General features: G+C 41.7%; 1 protein-coding gene across 1 annotated transcript in view; it reads right to left on the bottom strand.

Moving 5' to 3' along the window:
- The window catches only part of glrbb (glycine receptor, beta b), a 151,876-nt gene that overhangs the window by 100,226 nt on the left and 33,602 nt on the right, over positions 1–18,048 (bottom strand). The window contains exon 3 of the mRNA XM_072254697.1: positions 3,510–3,616. Coding sequence (XP_072110798.1) covers positions 3,510–3,616 — 107 coding nt within the window. The remainder of the gene's footprint in view (positions 1–3,509; positions 3,617–18,048) is intronic.

Genomic DNA, 18,048 nt, shown 5'->3' with positions numbered 1-18,048 from the left:
GCCATAAGGCCGGGGGCTACCAGACAAAATATAAAGTATTGTTCCTCCAACCTTCAAAGTTCAAATTTCAAAGTACATTTATTATCAAAGTATATGTACTAATTACAACCTTAAGAGTCATTCCCTTACAGGCAGCCACAAAACAAGGAAACCCATAAAACCCATTATAAAAAGATCGTCAAACTCCCAATGTGCAGAAAAAAAAGACAAGTCGTGGAAACAACAAAAGCAAGCAAACAAATGAAATTCATGGAAGTGAAGCCAGTCATCACCGTAGCAGATCCAGTAGCCCGTTAGTTGAAGGCTACAGCCTCAGTTCAGCAAAGAGACAAGTAAACCATGCAGAGCAGCGAGCTAAACCGGCCCAACCCTCAACTCTGGCCCTGACACCCTGACCTTTTTAATATGGCTCAGCACTTAAGTCGTACAAGCCCCACTCTTGGACACGGGCCCTGCTGTTTCGCTACCCTCTCAGGCCTGGAGCCTGCCGGCTTGATTTGGCCCGTATTGGACCTTTCCAATTTGGCCTGGCGCTTAAATCAATCACACCTCGGGGCTTTCCTCATTCTCGATCCCAGGCCTGGGCCTCACTGCCTCATCTCTGCCTTGGTTCTGCCACACTGAATCACCTCCAAGTCTGCTCCAGCAATGACCAAACACTGGTTCAATCCCTGCGCTTGGGCCCAGTCCCCAGCACCTCAATTCCACCCGTGCATACCACACCAGAACCGTCCTGCACCTTCGAGACCTCTGTTCACTTCGCAAAAATGCCAGATCGTACAGGTGGCTCAAAAGCTCAACTCCAACAGGGAAGTTACAGGTTGCTGATTGCGGTGCACCGGGGAAAGATAGTAATGATTTTTTTACTGCAGGTATTCGTACACGGTTCCCCACTACGTCAGAGAGGCATGGAGGGAAATCGTCCGCTAACCAGAGAAACTCCGGATGCGATGTACCTTTCTTTTCCTATTCAGTGCAAGGCCACTTTTCTTGCATGCTGCAGTGAACAAGTCTATGATGATTTAGTGTTTGAGCTTATTGTCCACCCATGTGTTTACATGAGCGTAGTCTGTATACTGCAGCTCAGTAACTGAGTCTGGAGTGTCCTTGGTTCTAGCATGGAGGCCAAAACGGATGAATGGTTGACCATTTGTCCTTTAGATAAGCTCCACTCCACAACAAGCTTACCGGTGGTTGGATGAACCTTATTAAAACAAAAAGTGGCCAGATGAATTCGGGTGAAAGGAAATATCGAGAGTATACGAGGAAGGATCAAGCAATAGTGCACGGTAGCAGAATAGATAAGCAGTGTCTGTCTGATAGAAACAATGCACATTAACCAGCAGCACACACAAAATGTTGGCAAAAATCAGCAAGTCAGGCAGTACCTGTGGAAATGAATCAACATTTTGGGCTGAGACCCTTCTTCAGGACTGGAAAGGAAGGGGGAAGAAGCCAGAATAAAAAAGGTGGGGAGCAGGGAAGGAGGACCAGCTAGAAGGTGATAGGTGAAGCCAGGTGGGTGGGAAGGGTAAACGGCTGGAGAAGAAAGTATCTGAAAGGAGAGAGTGGACCATGAGAGACATGAAAGAATGAGAGGCACCAGGGGGAAGTGATAGGCAGGTGAGAAGAAGAAGTAAGAGGCCAGAGTGGGTAATAGAAGAAAGGGGGAGGGAAAAAATTGCTAGAAGAGGCAGTTGATGTTTATGCCATCCGGTTGGAGGCTACCTAGACGGAATATGAGGTGTTGATCCTCCACCCTGAGAATGTCCTCATCATGGCAAAAGAGAAGGCCATGGACTGATATGTCAGAACAGGATTGGGGATAGGAATTAAAATGGTTGGCCACTGGGAAATTCTGCTTTTGGCAGATGGAGCAGAGGTGCTCAACAATGCAGTCCCCCAGTTTACATCATGTCTCACCAATGTAAATGAAGCTGCATCGGGAGCACCAGATGCAATGACGACCCCAACAGATTCACAGGTGGAGTCTTGCTCACTAGGAAGGACTGTTTGGGGCCGTGAATGGAGGCAAAAGAGGTGAATGGGCAGGTATAACGTTTCTGTCGCTTGCACAGATATGTGGCAGGAGGGAGATTAGTGGGAAGGGATGAATGGATAAGGGAATCACAGAGGAAGTGATCCCTGTGGGAAGTGGCAAGTGGGGAGGAGGTAAAGATGTGTTTGATGGTAGGATTCTGTTGAAGATGGAGGCAGTTGTGGGAAATGATGTGTGAACGTGGACACTCATAGGTAGTAGGTGAAGACAAGAGGAACTTAATCCCTGCTAAGGCAGTGGGAAGATGGGGCAAGCGTGGACATACAGGAAATGGAGATGCAAGTGAGGGCAGCATCAATGGTGGAGGAAGGGAAACCCCATTCTTTGAAGAAGGAAGACATCTTTTAGTGTCCTGGGAATGTCTTTGACGTCCTGGGCAGAAAAGTCTTATCCTGGGAACAGATCTGGCAGGAATGAAGGAACTGAGAAACGGGAATAGCATTTTTACAGGAGACAGGGTGGGAAGTGGTACAGTGAAGATAACCATGAGAAAGAGTACATTTATAAAAGATGTTGGCAAGTCAACTGAATCTCTATTCTCTAGAATTTAGAAGAATGAGAGGTAATCCCATTCAAATGTAAAAGCTTTTTTGAGGGCTTGACAGGTTACATGTAAAGCTGAGGTTTCCCATGGCTGGAGTATTACGAACCCATATTGACAGATTCAAAATAAGGTGTTCATCACTCAGAACGGACAAAAGGAGTTCTCTTCACTCAGGTGTGGTGCGTCTTTGTTATTCTCCATCCAAGTGGCTCAGTTCAAGATTATATTTAAAATGGAGATCAGTAGCTTTTTAGATATACTCTATAGGAATCAAGGAATATGGGGAATGCCTTCTCAAAGCTCACAGAACTGCAATGGAAACAGGACACCCTCAATCCTAATGAACTGCTTAGGCAGAGCATAAATGTGTATATTTTAATCTTAACCAGGGTTATCTTGTAATTATCAGATTATTTGATTGATTTCTATTCAAAAATCTTGAATATCTTCAGGCGACACATTTGAAAATCTTTCTCTCACTCCACTCAAACGCCAACTTCTCAGATTATTCATGACCAAATATAGAATTAAACTATGCTCCTGCTGTTCATTTCATTAATTATAAAGATCCTTATGATAACAACATATAATTGTTTCCAAGTCAATAATTTTCCTTGCTGTAAAGATAATAAAATAGAACTGAAATCCCACCATGCATTGCTTCCTGAGTGGAGCAACATTCACAGATAGTCCATAATTTTCAGTCCATTAATTTAATTGAATAAAGTAGGGGAATGAACATCCTGAAAATGCACTCCCATAGGGAGCATACGCTGGTGGAATGATTATTAAATACACCAGTCTTAAAACTACTTTACGTTATCAAAACTACAGGAATCTTTTACAAAATCATTGAGATTAATTTACAAGTTAAGTTTCCTTGTACTGTCAATGGATTGCACAAACCTTTAAAATTTGGTCGTATTCTTGGGTCATATGAGACAAGTAATCTGCTGAGGATGTTACTGGTGGAATTTGCAGGGGTCCGTGCAAGATCTTCAGCTGATTGTTCTCTGCAACAGAAATAAATACATTTGTCATGTTTAGTTCCAGTGTCCAACCTGATCATGAATTAGTTTTGTCTTCAATATCAGTGTGCCAATATCCATATTTACATCGGACTGATGAGTTTTATGTTAAGCCCACAGGTCCTGATCATAAAGGATGGAACATGGGGATTGGATAGAATGGAATTCATTTGGAAATTAAACAAATACTCCATGCCTAATTTTGTAACACACCTAACAAGTGAGAAAGTGAAAGGCATGAATACTAGTTTAAAAAAATGCTAGAGCATTATACAGATCAAAAATAGGCCCTTCAGCCACATACGTACTGTTCATCAAACACCCCAGGATAAGTTGTATCCACGGTATTGAAATAGCTGATTACAGAGAATATGGTTGTCATCTTCCAGAATTCTGTACATTCAAGAATAGTTTCCACTGATTGGAAGGTAGCGAACTTAACCCCACTGTATGAGAATGGAGGGAGATAGAAAAGGGATCTAAGCCAAGGAAGTGGATGGCAGTCATATGGAAAAGTATTAACATCTATTGCAAGAAAATAGTAACAGATTATTTGGAAAATAAAAATTAAATTGGGGAAGTATCATAGATTAATGAAAGAGAAATCATGCTTGATGATCCTGAAACAGATCTTCGAGATTGTAACTAACGATACAGGTGAGGTGAGCCTGTAGATGTGGTACATTTCGATGTGAAGGAGCATCTCAGTAAGTTACCACTGAGAAAATGATGAAATAAAGTTAGAGCACATGAGGTTGGGATCACTTAGAGCACACGCAACTAAACACTGGAGTAGCGTAGTGGTTAGCACGATGCTATTACAGCTCGAGGTGTCAGAGTTCAGAGTTCAATTCTGATATCATCTGTTAGGTGTCTGTATGTCCTTGCTATAGAATGTGGCAGTTTTCTCTGGGCGCACTGGTTTCCCCCCACAGTCCAAAGACATACCAGTTAGTGGCTTAATAGGTTATTGTAAATTGCCGTGTGAGTATAATAGAGTCAATCGGGGGTTGTTGGGTGATGGGTTCCAAGGTCCAGGGAGGCCTATTCCGCGCTAGTATCTCAATAAGTAATTAAATAAATAAAAGATTCAGGGGAGTAGATATGGAGCGGAGATGAGGAAGAACTGCTTTGCCAGAGAGTGGTGAATCTGTGGAATTCTCTGCCCAATGAAGCAGTGGAGGCTACCTCAGTAAATATATTTAAGACAAAGTTGGATAGATTTTTGCATTGTAGGGGAATTGAGGGTTATGGGGAAAAGCAGGTAGGTGGAGATGAGTCATCAGCCATGATCTTTTTGAATGGCGGAGCAGGCTTGACGGGAGATGGCCTACTCCTGCTCCTATTTAATATGTTATTATGCTCAATGCTGATATGCATTCAGGTTCAGTTAACAAACAGGAAGAAGGTAGGAATAATTTTCAAGTTGACTGTGCCCAGTTTGGGTGGACAGGAATTATTACAGGAACCCCACTGTTCATAAACTATACTGTGATTTGGATAAAGGGACATTGTACAATATATCTGAGTTTGTTTATGAGGAAAAGAAGTGTGAAAGATACAAACAGACTTCAAGAGATGTAGACATATTAGTGTATAGGTGAAGACATGGCAAAAACAACATAATATGAAACAAAATATGAATTCATTCATTTTGGTAGAAAAAATTAAAAACATTAAAGGAATTGAAAAGTGTATGCTTTTAGAGGAATCTGGATGAAACTATACATGAATCTCTAACTGTTAACATACAGGTACAGCAAACAATTAGGGAGGCTAACTATAAGTTGGACTTTATTACAAGAGAAGTCGAGGACAAGAATAGAGACATCTCAAGGCACACACTCAACAATTCAGGAACAGCTTCTTCCCCTCTGCCATCCAATTTCTGATTGAACAATGAACCCATGAACACGACCTCAATACTTTATTTAATTTAACTATTTAATATGTATATACTTACTGTGATTCACGTTTTTTCTATTATTATGTACTACTGCCACAAAGTCAACAAATTTCATGACATATGCTAGTGATGCTAAACCTGATTCTGATGTAGTTCTTATTGCTCTTCATGTGGAAGATGCGGGGATGCTGTTTCACTGGCTGTGGGCTGTGGTATCTTGAACAAGGGCCACTGTCTCAAAATAAGAGGTGTCCATTTGAGGCTAAGATGATAAATTATTTCAACAGGAGGATAATAAACCTTAGGAATTTTCTAGCTAAAGCTACAGAGACAGAGATATTTTTGGATATTTAGGAAAGCAAAGGATAGAAGTTTACTATGGGGAAATTACTGTGTCTGTCTGCACAAGGGCCTGCTCTAGTCAGTGTCTGCTGTAATCATGCGCTCCTGTCTCTGCCTGTCATTTCCACTTTTTACTTTTCCAATACTAATTCCTTCTTTCTTCACTTGTCTGATCCTGTCCACTTTTTATATCTCCTGCTTCATCTGTCTGAGCCAGCCTGGTTATTGGCATCAAAAGATTCAGGAGTAGCGCCCGAGGAATGGAAAAACTACAAATGTTACATTCTAGTTCAAAAAAAGAGTATACCTACAAACTTACTGAACTTAGGCCAATTGGTTTAATTTCAGTGGTGAGGAAACAATAATTAGGTGAAGAATTAAGGGCTACTTGGACAGATGTGAAAATAATTTTACAGAGAAATTCTGTCACACTAATTTAAGAGGTTTCTTTTAAACTTACCTTGGATGATGAAAGAAATGCAGCTGATAAATAGAATACTTAGACTTCCAAATGACATTTTATAAGATGCCACATAACTGGCTTGTCAGTGGTGGGAGGTTCTTTCTCAGACTGAAGAAAACTTTACAGTGGAGTCCCTGAGTCTTCAGACTAAGGCCACTATTCTTTCTTAAAATTCATTAACCAAACTGGGGTGTACAGGGCATAATTTTTGACTTTGCAAACAACACAAGCTTGAAGACATGGAGGGCAGTGAGAACAACAGAGATGGAAATGTTGACAAGTTGCAGGATTAGGAGTTTAGATGGCAGATGAAACTTAATGATGAGAAAGGTATAGTATTGGAAATAGTCTGAAAGGTGTGTAGCTCAGGTAGTTGATGGTTGGGTTCAGTTGTTCCCGATCTTGGCAATTTACTTGCAAATGTTTTATCATCACATGGGGAAACATCATCAGTGTGCTGTTGATTCAGCAGTGCATTGATGACGTCTCCTTGCATGGTGACAAAATGGTTGCAAGTAAGTACAGTTTGATATTTTAACAGAAAGAACCGGAAGCTGCAGAGTATAATTTTAAAAGGGGTACAAGATCTGGTGTTGTATTTGCATAATGTAGTTCATTGAAGGTGTTAGGGCAGCTTGAGAAAGTGGTCAAAAATATGGGATTCTAGATATTATATATAGAGGCACAAAAGACAAAAACAAGGAAGTCAGGATTAATGTTAAAAACCATTTGTTTAGCCACAACTGATGTATACTGTCTGTTTTGTGAAGGTACAAAAATTGGGGACTTCAGTTCTCTGTGTTGACTGGGGAGACTTGGTTGTTCTCTTTGGAGAAGAGGAGGTGGCAAAGGAGCATTTAAAATTAGGAAGGGTATAGGCAGAGTACACAGGGGGAAGCTGTTCCCTTTGATGGGAGTGGACAAAAACTAGGGGAAGTAAGACTGAACATGACAGACAATTGAACCAAACCTGAGAAAAAATACATTTTTACACAGCCAATGGCTTGAGACTGGAACGTTCTACCAATGGAGGCAGCTTCAATTATAGCATTCAGAAGTGCTTGATAATGAAATAAAATTAAGTTATTTACAGAGACATGAGGAAGGGGCTTTGGGGTTTCAATGTTTCTATCATTCATTCAATGGGGTTTCTTGTTTTGTGGATGTCTATGAAGAGTATGAATTTCAGTTTGTATACTATACAAATTCTCTGATATTAAATCAACTTTCAAACCTTTGAGAGGACAGGGTGTGTAATTACCTGGATTCTTTTTCCTTTGAGACAGTGTAGTCTCAATGGACTGAATGTCCTTTCTCAACTCACCAATCCTGCCTATGCCATTTCAAGGCTGTTTTTAGCAATATGTAACTCTAGTAATAAATGTACTGTATACTTTACTAGTGGATGAGCTGAGTAGAGGCTGAAATAGGCTGTACAAATGTGAAAGAAGAGATCTGATGGTGAAAGAGAGGGTTTTTGTTTGGTAGATTACCATAGGGACAAACAGGAGGCCAGTCTTGTGAAGCAGGTTAAAGAGAAGCCTGGAATTTATAGCAGGGACAGATAGATGGTAATGAATTTTCTCATTTCAAAATTGTTCCTCAGGAATGTAATGCTCACACATACTAGTAAACAGAACATTGAATTTGAAGCCATGCTATTGATCATAAGAAATAGGAGTGGGCCTCTCACCCCCTCAGACCTTCTACATTATTCAATATGACCATGGTTGAACTTTTCCCTTGGTGCCACCTTTTAGCATGATTAAATCATGCAAGGAAAAGAATTTACTCCTCAAACCCAGCTTAAGAGATCAACACCCTGTTCTGAGACTAAGCCTCTTATGTTTTAGATTCCCCAGCATTTTTATCAAACCTCTTGTTAGTTCCAATAAGATTACCTTTCACTTTCTTAAAATCCTAATGGTGTCGGTTAGTTTGCTCAGCCTTTTCTCATACAGTAACAACACATTCTAAGAAGCAATCTTTAGAATCTTTGCCATAGTGCCTCAAAGTACATCCTTCCTAAAAGCAGAATACTTTTAAAGTACAAATGAACAAATCTTTGAATTGCGTTGGCAAATTAATAAAGATGTGAAATCTAGCATCAGGATTAGATTTGTCACTCTCAATCTGCATGTAGAATTCTACATTATGGCCTGATGATACCTAGAGGACCTTTGCTACGTGATCACTAATTAATTCTGTCTTCTTAACAGAATCGAGTAATCGCATAATTACAGAAAGCTTTCAGATCATTTTGGCCATTGAGCTATACACAAAAGCCATCTAGCTAGATCCACTCCCTTACCTTCTCACTATTGTTCTGCAATTTCTTTCTTTAAATGTAGTTATTCAGATCCCATAATTGTGTTGTTCTCCACGAAACAGTAAGAATCTGGCACTATATTCTAAATCCTAAATGCTGACTCCATCAAGTTTGTCTGTATGCCACTTTTGGCCCTGTGACCAGTCACCTTCATTCTGTGACTCTTCCACCAATGGGAGCAGTTTCTTTCTAGCCACTCCATTAAAATCCACCATAGTTTTAAATACCTCTTGCAACTTCTCTGTTTCAGAAAGCCCCAACTTCTCCAGCCTATCTGGGTATCTAAAGTCTTCATTCCTGGAATCATTAGTTTTCTTCTGCATGTTTTCCAAGGCCTTCACATCTTTTCTATAGTGTGGCCTCTAGACTGGACACAATGTTCCAGCTGTGTCAAACTGGTGCTTTATAATAGTTCGTTATAATTTTGTGTACTTGAAATGCATACTTATATTCATTTGTCATGTCCAGGATCTTAAATGTTTTATTTGATTCTTGTTCGATCTACCTTGAGATCCTGCATATCTACCCTCAGATCTCTTAATCCCTACACAGTCACAAAGAGATATAGCATGGAGACAGGCCCATCAATCTACCAAATCCATGCCAACCATTAAGGATCCACTTACTGGAAATGTGAGTCTCCTACTATACTAGCCGCACCACAAAGCCACCTCTTACAACTAATGTAACCTCTGAAATGGTGTAAGTGGGACAACTCTTAGAATTATCTCTCCTAATTTATATTAACTGTTCTAATTCATCTTCCCAAAATATAATCTTTCTTGTCATCTGCCCAGTTCACCAACCAATCTATATTTGCTTCAAGTCTATTATTACCCTCATGGTTGAACAATGTTTCCACATTTTGTATCATGTCCATCTTTGGAATTTTGCATGTGAAGCCACATCCAAGTCATTAATGTGAGTTGAGAATAACAGTGGTCCTGGGTATGACATTGGGGAACACGACTAATCATTTGCTTGCAGTGTGGAAAATCAGCTTTCAATTCCCACTTGGATTATCAACCTGACATTTTGCATATGCCATTTTTTCTGCTTTATTTTCTTCTTTATCTCTTTGAAGGGTCTTGAAGAAGTTCTCACATTAATTACCTTTCTCCCTCGTGGGAAGGTATCTGAACTCTTAAACTATGTTATCCATTCAAGCTATCTATTATTCAATTAGATTTGACTGCTAATCTTCGGTTACTATTTACCTTGGCGAGATTTGTTCCAATCTCATAGAAATTGGTTGACCGTTTTAACCTGAGTTAATCTAGATGTTGCGATATCATGACTGGCACTCTTTAATATCCACAGCCCTAATACCTATTCTGCTTGTTCTGCTTCATTTCACAGAGCCATTCAGTAATAATCAGATTTGAAATGACTTCTTATCTGGACGGTCCACAAATATTTTTCTAGAAAATTGCCTTGCACTCATTGGATTTAAATTTAAGGTCATACAGTCAAGACTGAACTATATCAGAAAACCGAATTCCATTCAGCGAGAAATTTGATGATCTTATACACACATGGTCAAGCTCAATGAATCGATCATCAGATCCCATCTCACAACAGTTACTCCAATAGCCTTCACATTCAATAAAAAATTCCATCAATCAGGACTCCTCCCTCACATTCTAATGTTCTATCATACAGGTACACAGTTACCAATAGCCCAACAATCACAAGCACATCCAAATCCCGAGTTAAGGGTCTCAGCCCAAAACTTTGACTATTTCCTTCCATAGATACTGCCTGACCTGCTGAGTTCTTCCAGCATTTTGCAAATGTTGTTCCAAATTTCCAGCATGAGTAGCCTCTCTCATGTATCATAAGCACACCTCATAGCTGTCACACATAGGCAGACATATTGCTCAGACACATTTCATGGCATTCATCGATACATTTACTTCTCCTCTGATAGCACATAATTGGCACAAGCAGAAACAAACTGGTGATAAACAAGCTCAGTCATTGTGGTGTGGCCATTACTGTCTCAGTAGGCAACAATAGCTCAAAGGTAACTGAAGATATAAATCTTCCTTATCCAGTCTTCCTTCTTATCCAATTTGATGCTACTGTACAACTCTGTTAGTCCAACTCACTTGAGACATTCATAGAACAGTACCAGACTATGAGATGCTTTTATTAACACTCGAATAACACTATTTCTCTTTTTGGTTTAGGTGTTATACAGTGGAATAATTAATTTTCCAGTGAACCTGGTGTATCTAAAGAGAACATGGGCAACCAAGTTGCGTCTATAAGACCATAAGACATCGGAGCAGAATTAGGCTATTTGGGAGTATAATTCATTCAATCATGGCTGATCAACCTTTTCAACCCAGTTCTCCTGCCTTCTTCCTGTAACCTTTGACACCCTTACTAATCAAGTATCTATCAACCTCCACTTTAAACATGCCCAATGACTTGGTCTCCACGGTTATCTGTGGCAATAAATTCTACAGATTCACTACTCCCTGGCTAAAGAAATTCCTCCTCATCTCTGTTCTAAAGAGATGTCCTTATATACTGGGGTTGTGCCTTCTGGTCTTAGACTCTCCCACTACTGGAAACATCCCCTCACATCTACTCTATTCAGGCTTTTCAATATCCAGTAGGTTTGAATGAGATACCCCTCCCCAAATTCTTCTAAACTCCAGCAAGGATAGGTGCAGAGTTATTAAACACTCCTAATATGATAACCCTTTATCCCCAGAACCATTCTCATAAACTTTCTCTGGACCCTTTCCATCGCCAGCACATCCTTTCTTAGATATGGGGCCCAAAATGCTTACAATAATACAATAATCTAAATGTGAAATAACCAATACGTTTTAAAGCCTCAGCATTACATTCTTGCTTTTATATCCTAGTCCTCCTGAAATGAATGTGAAGATCACATTTGCCTTCCTTCCTACTGACTCAACCTGCAAATGAACCTTTAGGAAATCCTGCATTAGGACTTCCGAGTCTCTTTGCACCTCTGATTTCTCAATTTGTTCTCCATTTGGAAAATAGTCTATTACACCTTTACTCTTCTACCAAAGTGAAGGTCCATACAGCTCCCTATGCTGCATTCTGTATGCCACGTCTTTGCCTATTCTCCCCACATGTACAAGTCCTTCTGCAGAGTCCCTGCTTCTTTAACACTACCTGCTCCTCCACTGATCTTTGTCTCATCTCTAATGGGCACTACAGTAGTGTAGCAATTCGTGCAACGTTAATACAGCTTGAGGCATCCCAGAGTTTGGAGTTCAATTCTAGCACCATTCTGTAGGGAGTCTCTGTACATCCTCCCCATGGATACACGGGTTTCTTCCGGATGCTCCGGTTTCCTCCATAGTCCAAGGATGTACCAGGTAGGTTAACTGGTCACTGTAAATTGTCCCATGATTGGGCTAAGGTTAAACTGGGTTGTGGAGTTGCTGGGCTGGGATGGCATGGCTTGAAGGGCTGGAATGGCCTTCTCCACGCTGTCTTGCTAAATAAATAAATTTGGCCACAAAGGCATCGATTCTATCCTTACATATCTTATCACCATGACCCATAAAATGATAGTCAGAAAACTGGATCCTTCAATCCACCATATCTATCCTGACTAACAAGAACATTTCTATATTAATCATGTTACTATGCCTTGGCAATTCAAGGGCTTGTCCAGATGCTTTTTAAATGTTGTGAGAGTACCTGTCTCAACGAGCTTCTCAAGCAGTGCCTTCCAGATTGCACCCATCCTCTAAGTAAAATAATTCTTCCTCAGAGACCCTCTAAATCAGGGGTTACCAACTTTTTTATGCTGTGGGCTAAAACCATTAGGCAAGAGGGCTGTGAATGAAGAGAAATCAAAGTTCAAAGGTCAAAGTAAATTATCAAAGTACATACATGCACTATATACAACCCTGAAATTAGTTTTCTTGTGGGCATACTCAGTAAATGCAAGAACCATAATAGAATCAACGGAAGTCCGCACTCAACAGGGCAGACAAACAATCACTGTGCAAAAGACAATAAATTGTGCAAATACAAAAAAGGAAAAAAAAATAATAATAAATAAATAAATAAGCTATAAATATTGAGAACAGGAGAAGAAGAGTTCTTGAAAGTAACTCCAAAGGTTGTGGGAACAGTTCAGTGATAGGGTGAGAGAAGTTGAATAAAGGTACCCCCTCTGGTCCAGGAGCCTGATGGTTGAGGGGTAATAACCACCCCTGAATCTGGCAGTGTGAGCCCTGAGGTAAGAAGCAAGCATGATTTGGGTGGTAGAGGTCCATGATGATGCTTGCTGCTTTTCTGAAACAGTAGTCCATGCAAATGTGCTCAGTGGAGGGGAGAGCTTTACCAACAGACTGGGCCAGATCCATTACCTTTTGTAGGATTTTCCATTCAAGGACATTGGTGTTTCCATACTAGGCTGTGATGCAACCAGACATCTGCACCACACATTTATAGAAGTTTGTCAAATATTAAATGTCATGCTGAATCTTCACAAGATTCTAAGGAAGTAGAAGTGCCGCCGTGCTTACTTTGTTAATGCACTTATATGCCGGTCCCAGGACAGATCCTCTGGAATAATAGCACTGAGAAATTTAAACTTGCTGATCCTTTCCACCTTTAAAGTCCCCAATGAGGACTGGATCATGGACATCCAGTTTCCTCCTCCTGAAGCCAATAATCAGCTCCTTGGTCTTGCTGACATTGACTGTGAGGTGGTTGTTGTGGCACTATTCAGCCAGATTTTCAATCTCCCTCCTATATGCTGATTTTTCACCATCTTTCAATCGGTCAACGGCAATGGTGTTGTCAACAAACTTAAATATGACATTGGAGTTGTGCTTAGCCACACAAATTGAATATCGACAAACATTTTACGTCAATGTTGCATTATTTTTGAGGAAGACCACAATTTATACTAAGTGCATTTTCTGAACCTTTGCAATGGCAGATGTGAGAGGTACTCAGCGCAGCTGATTTAGAAACACAGACAACCTACAGCACAATACAGGCCCTTCGGCCCACAAAGTTGTGCCAAACATGTCCTTACCTTAGAAATTACTAGGGTTACCCATAGCCCTCTATTTTTCTAAGCTCCATGTACCTATCCAAAAGTCTCTTAAAAGACCCTATTGTATCTGCCTCCACCACCGTTGCCGGCAGCCCATTCCACACACTCACCACTCTCTGAGTAAAAAACTTACCCTTGACATCTCCTCCGTACCTACTCCCAAGCACCTTAAACCTGTGCCCTCTTGTGGCAGCCATTTCAGCCCTGGGAAAAAGCCTCTGACTATCCACATGATCAATACCTCTCATCATCTTATACACCTCTATCAGGTCACCTCTCATCCTCCGTCACTCCATGGAGAAAAGGCCGAGTTCACTCAACCTTTTTTCTCAGTGCTATTATTCCAGAGGATCTGTCCTGGGACCGGCATATAAGTGCTTCCCAATACAGGCAACATCCTTGTAAATCTGCTCTGCATCCTTTCTATGGTTTCCACATCCTTCCTGTAGTGAGGCGACCAGAACTGAGCACAGTACTACAAGTGGGGTCTGACCAGGGTCCTATATTGCTGCAACAGTACCTCTCGGCTCCAAAATTCAATTCCATGATTGACAAAGGCCAACATACTGTATGCCTTCTTAACCACAGAGTCAACCTGCGCAGCTGCTTTGAGCATCCTATGGCAGCGGTCCCCAACCACGGGGCCGCAGACCAGTACCGGGCTGCAAAGCATGTGCTACCGGGCCGTGAGGAAATGATATGAGTCAACTGTACCTTTCCTCATTCCCTGTCACGCACTGTTGAACTTAAATACAGGGTTGCCAACTGTCCCGTATTTGCCAGGACATCCCGTATATTGAGCTAAATTGGTTCGTCCCATACGGGACCGCCCTTGTCCCGTATTACCCCGCTAAGGTAGAGCGTTCCTATGAAACCTTTCATGCCGAAATGGTGTGAAGCGAAGAAGCAATTACTATTAATTTATATGGGAAAATTTTTTGAGCATTCCCAGACCCAAAAAATAACCTAACAAATCATACCAAATAACACATAAAACCGAAAATAAATAACACTAACATATAGTAAAAGCAGAAATGATATAAATACACAGCCTATATAAAGTAGAAATAATATAAAATAATGTATGTACAGTATAGTCGGGAAGATGAAGGCAAAACTGATTTGTGGGGAAAAATCAGCACGTACGCGCATGTGCACACAGGTGCCCGCGCAAGGCTTCATGGTCATTGTAGTTTTCCTGGGGTAAGGTGTCCCGGGATTTGACTGCTACTTTTATCCCTTATTTGGGAGTGAGAAAGTTGGCAACCCTAACTGTTAAAGACATGTTGAGGTGAGTTTAACCCTAACAACAGGAATTCTGCAGATGCTGGAAATTCAAGCAACACACATCAAAGTTGCTGGTGAACGCAGCAGGCCAAGCAGCATCTGTAGGAAGAGGTGCAGTCGACGTTTCAGGCCAAGACCCTTCGTCAGGACTAACTGAAGGAAGAGTGAGTAAGGGATTTGAAAGTTGGAGGGGGAGGGGGAGATCCAAAATGATAGGAGAAGACAGGAGGGGGAGGGATAGAGCCAAGAGCTGGACAGGTGATAGGCAAAAGGGGATACGAGAGGATCATGGGACAGGAGGTCCGGGAAGAAAGACAAGTTGGGGGGGACCCAGAGGATGGGCAAGAGATATATTCAGAAGGACAGAGGGAGAAAAAGGAGAGTGAGAGAAAGAATGTGTGCATAAAAATGAGTAACAGATGGGGTACGAGGGGGAGGTGGAGCCTTAGCGGAAGTTAGAGAAGTCGATGTTCATGCCATCAGGTTGGAGGCTACCCAGACGGAATATAAGGTGTTGTTCCTCCAACCTAAGTGTGGCTTCATCTTTACAGTAGAGGAGGCCGTGGATAGACATGTCAGAATGGGAATGGGATGTGGAATTAAAATGTGTGGCCACTGGGAGATCCTGCTTTCTCTGGCGGACAGAGCGTAGATGTTCAGCAAAGCAGTCTCCCAGTCTGCGTCGGGTCTTGCCAATATATAAAAGGCCACATCGGGAGCACCGGATGCAGTATGTCACCCCAGTCGACTCACAGGTGAAGTGTTGCCTCACCTGGAAGGACTGTTTGGGGCCCTGAATGGTGGTAAGGGAGGAAGTGTAAGGGCATGTGTAGCACTTGTTCCGCTTACACGGATAAGTGCCAGGAGGGAGATCAGTGGGGAGGGATGGGGGGGACGAATGGACAAGGGAGTTGTGTAGGGAGCGATCCCTGCGGAATGCAGAGAGAGGCGGGGAGGGAAAGATGTGCTTAGTGGTGGGATCCCGTTGGAGGTGGCGGAAGTTACGGAGAATAATATGTTGGACCTGGAGGCTGGTGAGGTGGTAGGTGAGGACTAGGGGAACCCTATTCCTAGTGGGGTGGCGGGAGGATGGAGTGAGAGCAGATGTACGTGAAATGGGGGAGATGCGTTTAAGAGCAGAGTTGATAGTGGAGGAAGGGAAGCCCCTTTCTTTAAAAAAGGAAGACATCTCCCTCGTCCTAGAATGAAAAGCCTCATCCTGAGAGCAGATGTGGCGGAGACGGAGGAATTGCGAGAAGGGGATAGCGTTTTTGCAAGAGACAGGGTGAGAAGAGGAATAGAAATGAGTTTAACCCTACTTGAACACCCCCCCCCCCCACCCCGGGTCGGCCGGTCCGCAAGAATATTGTCAATATTAAACCAGTCCGCGGTGCAAAAGAGGTTGGGGACCCCTGTCCTAAGAATTCAAACCCCAAGATCCCTCTGATCCTCCACAACGCCAAGAGTCTTACCATTAATAATATACTCTGCCATCATATTTGATCTACCAAAATGATTTGAGCAGGGGAACAATCTGTTGAACAATCCGTCCATATTGTAATATAAGATGGAAACAGAAATTGTATGAAGGAATTCTCAAATTAATGGTGAGGAACTGCCTAATTCTCCTTCCCCACACAACTCCTCTCCTGAGGGCTCATAGCAGATCCTCTCCCCTTTGTCAGCCCAGTCTCCAGAGCACAACATGTCAGCATTAATTTTCAAGTTTAATATCTACCACTTGCCCTTAGGCAATGAACATGACCTGCTATCTCAAACCCCAGGCACAGATGGTAGAACCCTGCAATTAGAGAGAATTCAGTCAAACCCAGCCTTTGCAGAGCTCAAGCTTATTGCAAGCATCGAGTGTAAGCATCTGCTTCTCACCACAGTGAAAGAGAGCTGGCTTCCAACAGCCTGTCAATGGGCACCACGGTACTCAAACCTCACCAATCCAGCTGAAAGCATTCTAAAAAATAGCACTGGTCTGTTTACCGGTTATAAGAAATATACAATAAGCTCAACCTGAAAAAAATATATTGTAATATTATGTTAATTAAAATATTTTCTTTGGACACTGTCTCACTTGGAAACCAGACTATGAAATTTTAAATGATGAATATGAAAACAAATGCCTTTTACAAAGCAACACACATTTCACCAGCATTTTTTATGTGTGTTGCTTGAATTTCCAGCATCTGCAGATTTCCTCCTGTTTGCGTTTTACAAATGTCCCTGCCTGATTATTCAGACTTTTCAGGTCAATGAAGGATTCTCTGAAATTAATCAGACACAATTTCTTCATCATAAAGGGTCTATCTCAGCATAGAATTACTGTCATAAAGAACTAATTGTCAGTTTTTCTTGTATCCATTCCCCATGCAAACTCTAGGGCTGGTCTCAGCTGCTGTAGTGGAAATATTCAATTGTGCCCCTCATGATCAAATGGCCTCTGACAAGATGAATGATGAGTGAAACTCATATTGGCAGTGACTTGTCGATGCACAATGATATGAAGTGTGGGTTATTCAGGACTGGTTTTTCATTGAATATGTCAAGGGAAATGGGAACTTTCATGACCATCAAAGAGATAGCAATCTGTAGCTTGATGTACTATGTCTATAAGGACATTCAAGCATTTGGCCTGGTCAGAATTATGTCCCTTTCACATTCCTAAAACTGGGCTGCAAGATGAAGACAGGAGGGTATGGAACTGAGGAGAGTGTATCTAGGACGCCAGGTATCACCGTTGAACCCTCTGGAGACATTGTGGGCTTATCAACGAAACGTCAAATAAGGAGGGTGCCAACCTGATGACCCCGATGACGTACCTACCCTCCCTCCTTATCACCACTCCAAACCCACTGCCAACATCGAGAGTACCAACTTACCATAGGGATTGAACCATCAAGTCCTAGTAGCTCTACTACAATGGCTGGTATTACATCACTAAAACTGAAATGTAATGTCAGATGATTAAAACTTCCACTCCACTGGAAATCGATTCCCCCGGACTTAC

The sequence above is a fragment of the Mobula birostris genome, chromosome 4 (assembly GCF_030028105.1).
Source record: "Mobula birostris isolate sMobBir1 chromosome 4, sMobBir1.hap1, whole genome shotgun sequence".
NCBI lineage: Eukaryota > Metazoa > Chordata > Chondrichthyes > Myliobatiformes > Myliobatidae > Mobula > Mobula birostris.
Note: the sequence above shows the minus strand (reverse complement) of the source record. Positions and strands in the feature narration are given on the sequence as shown.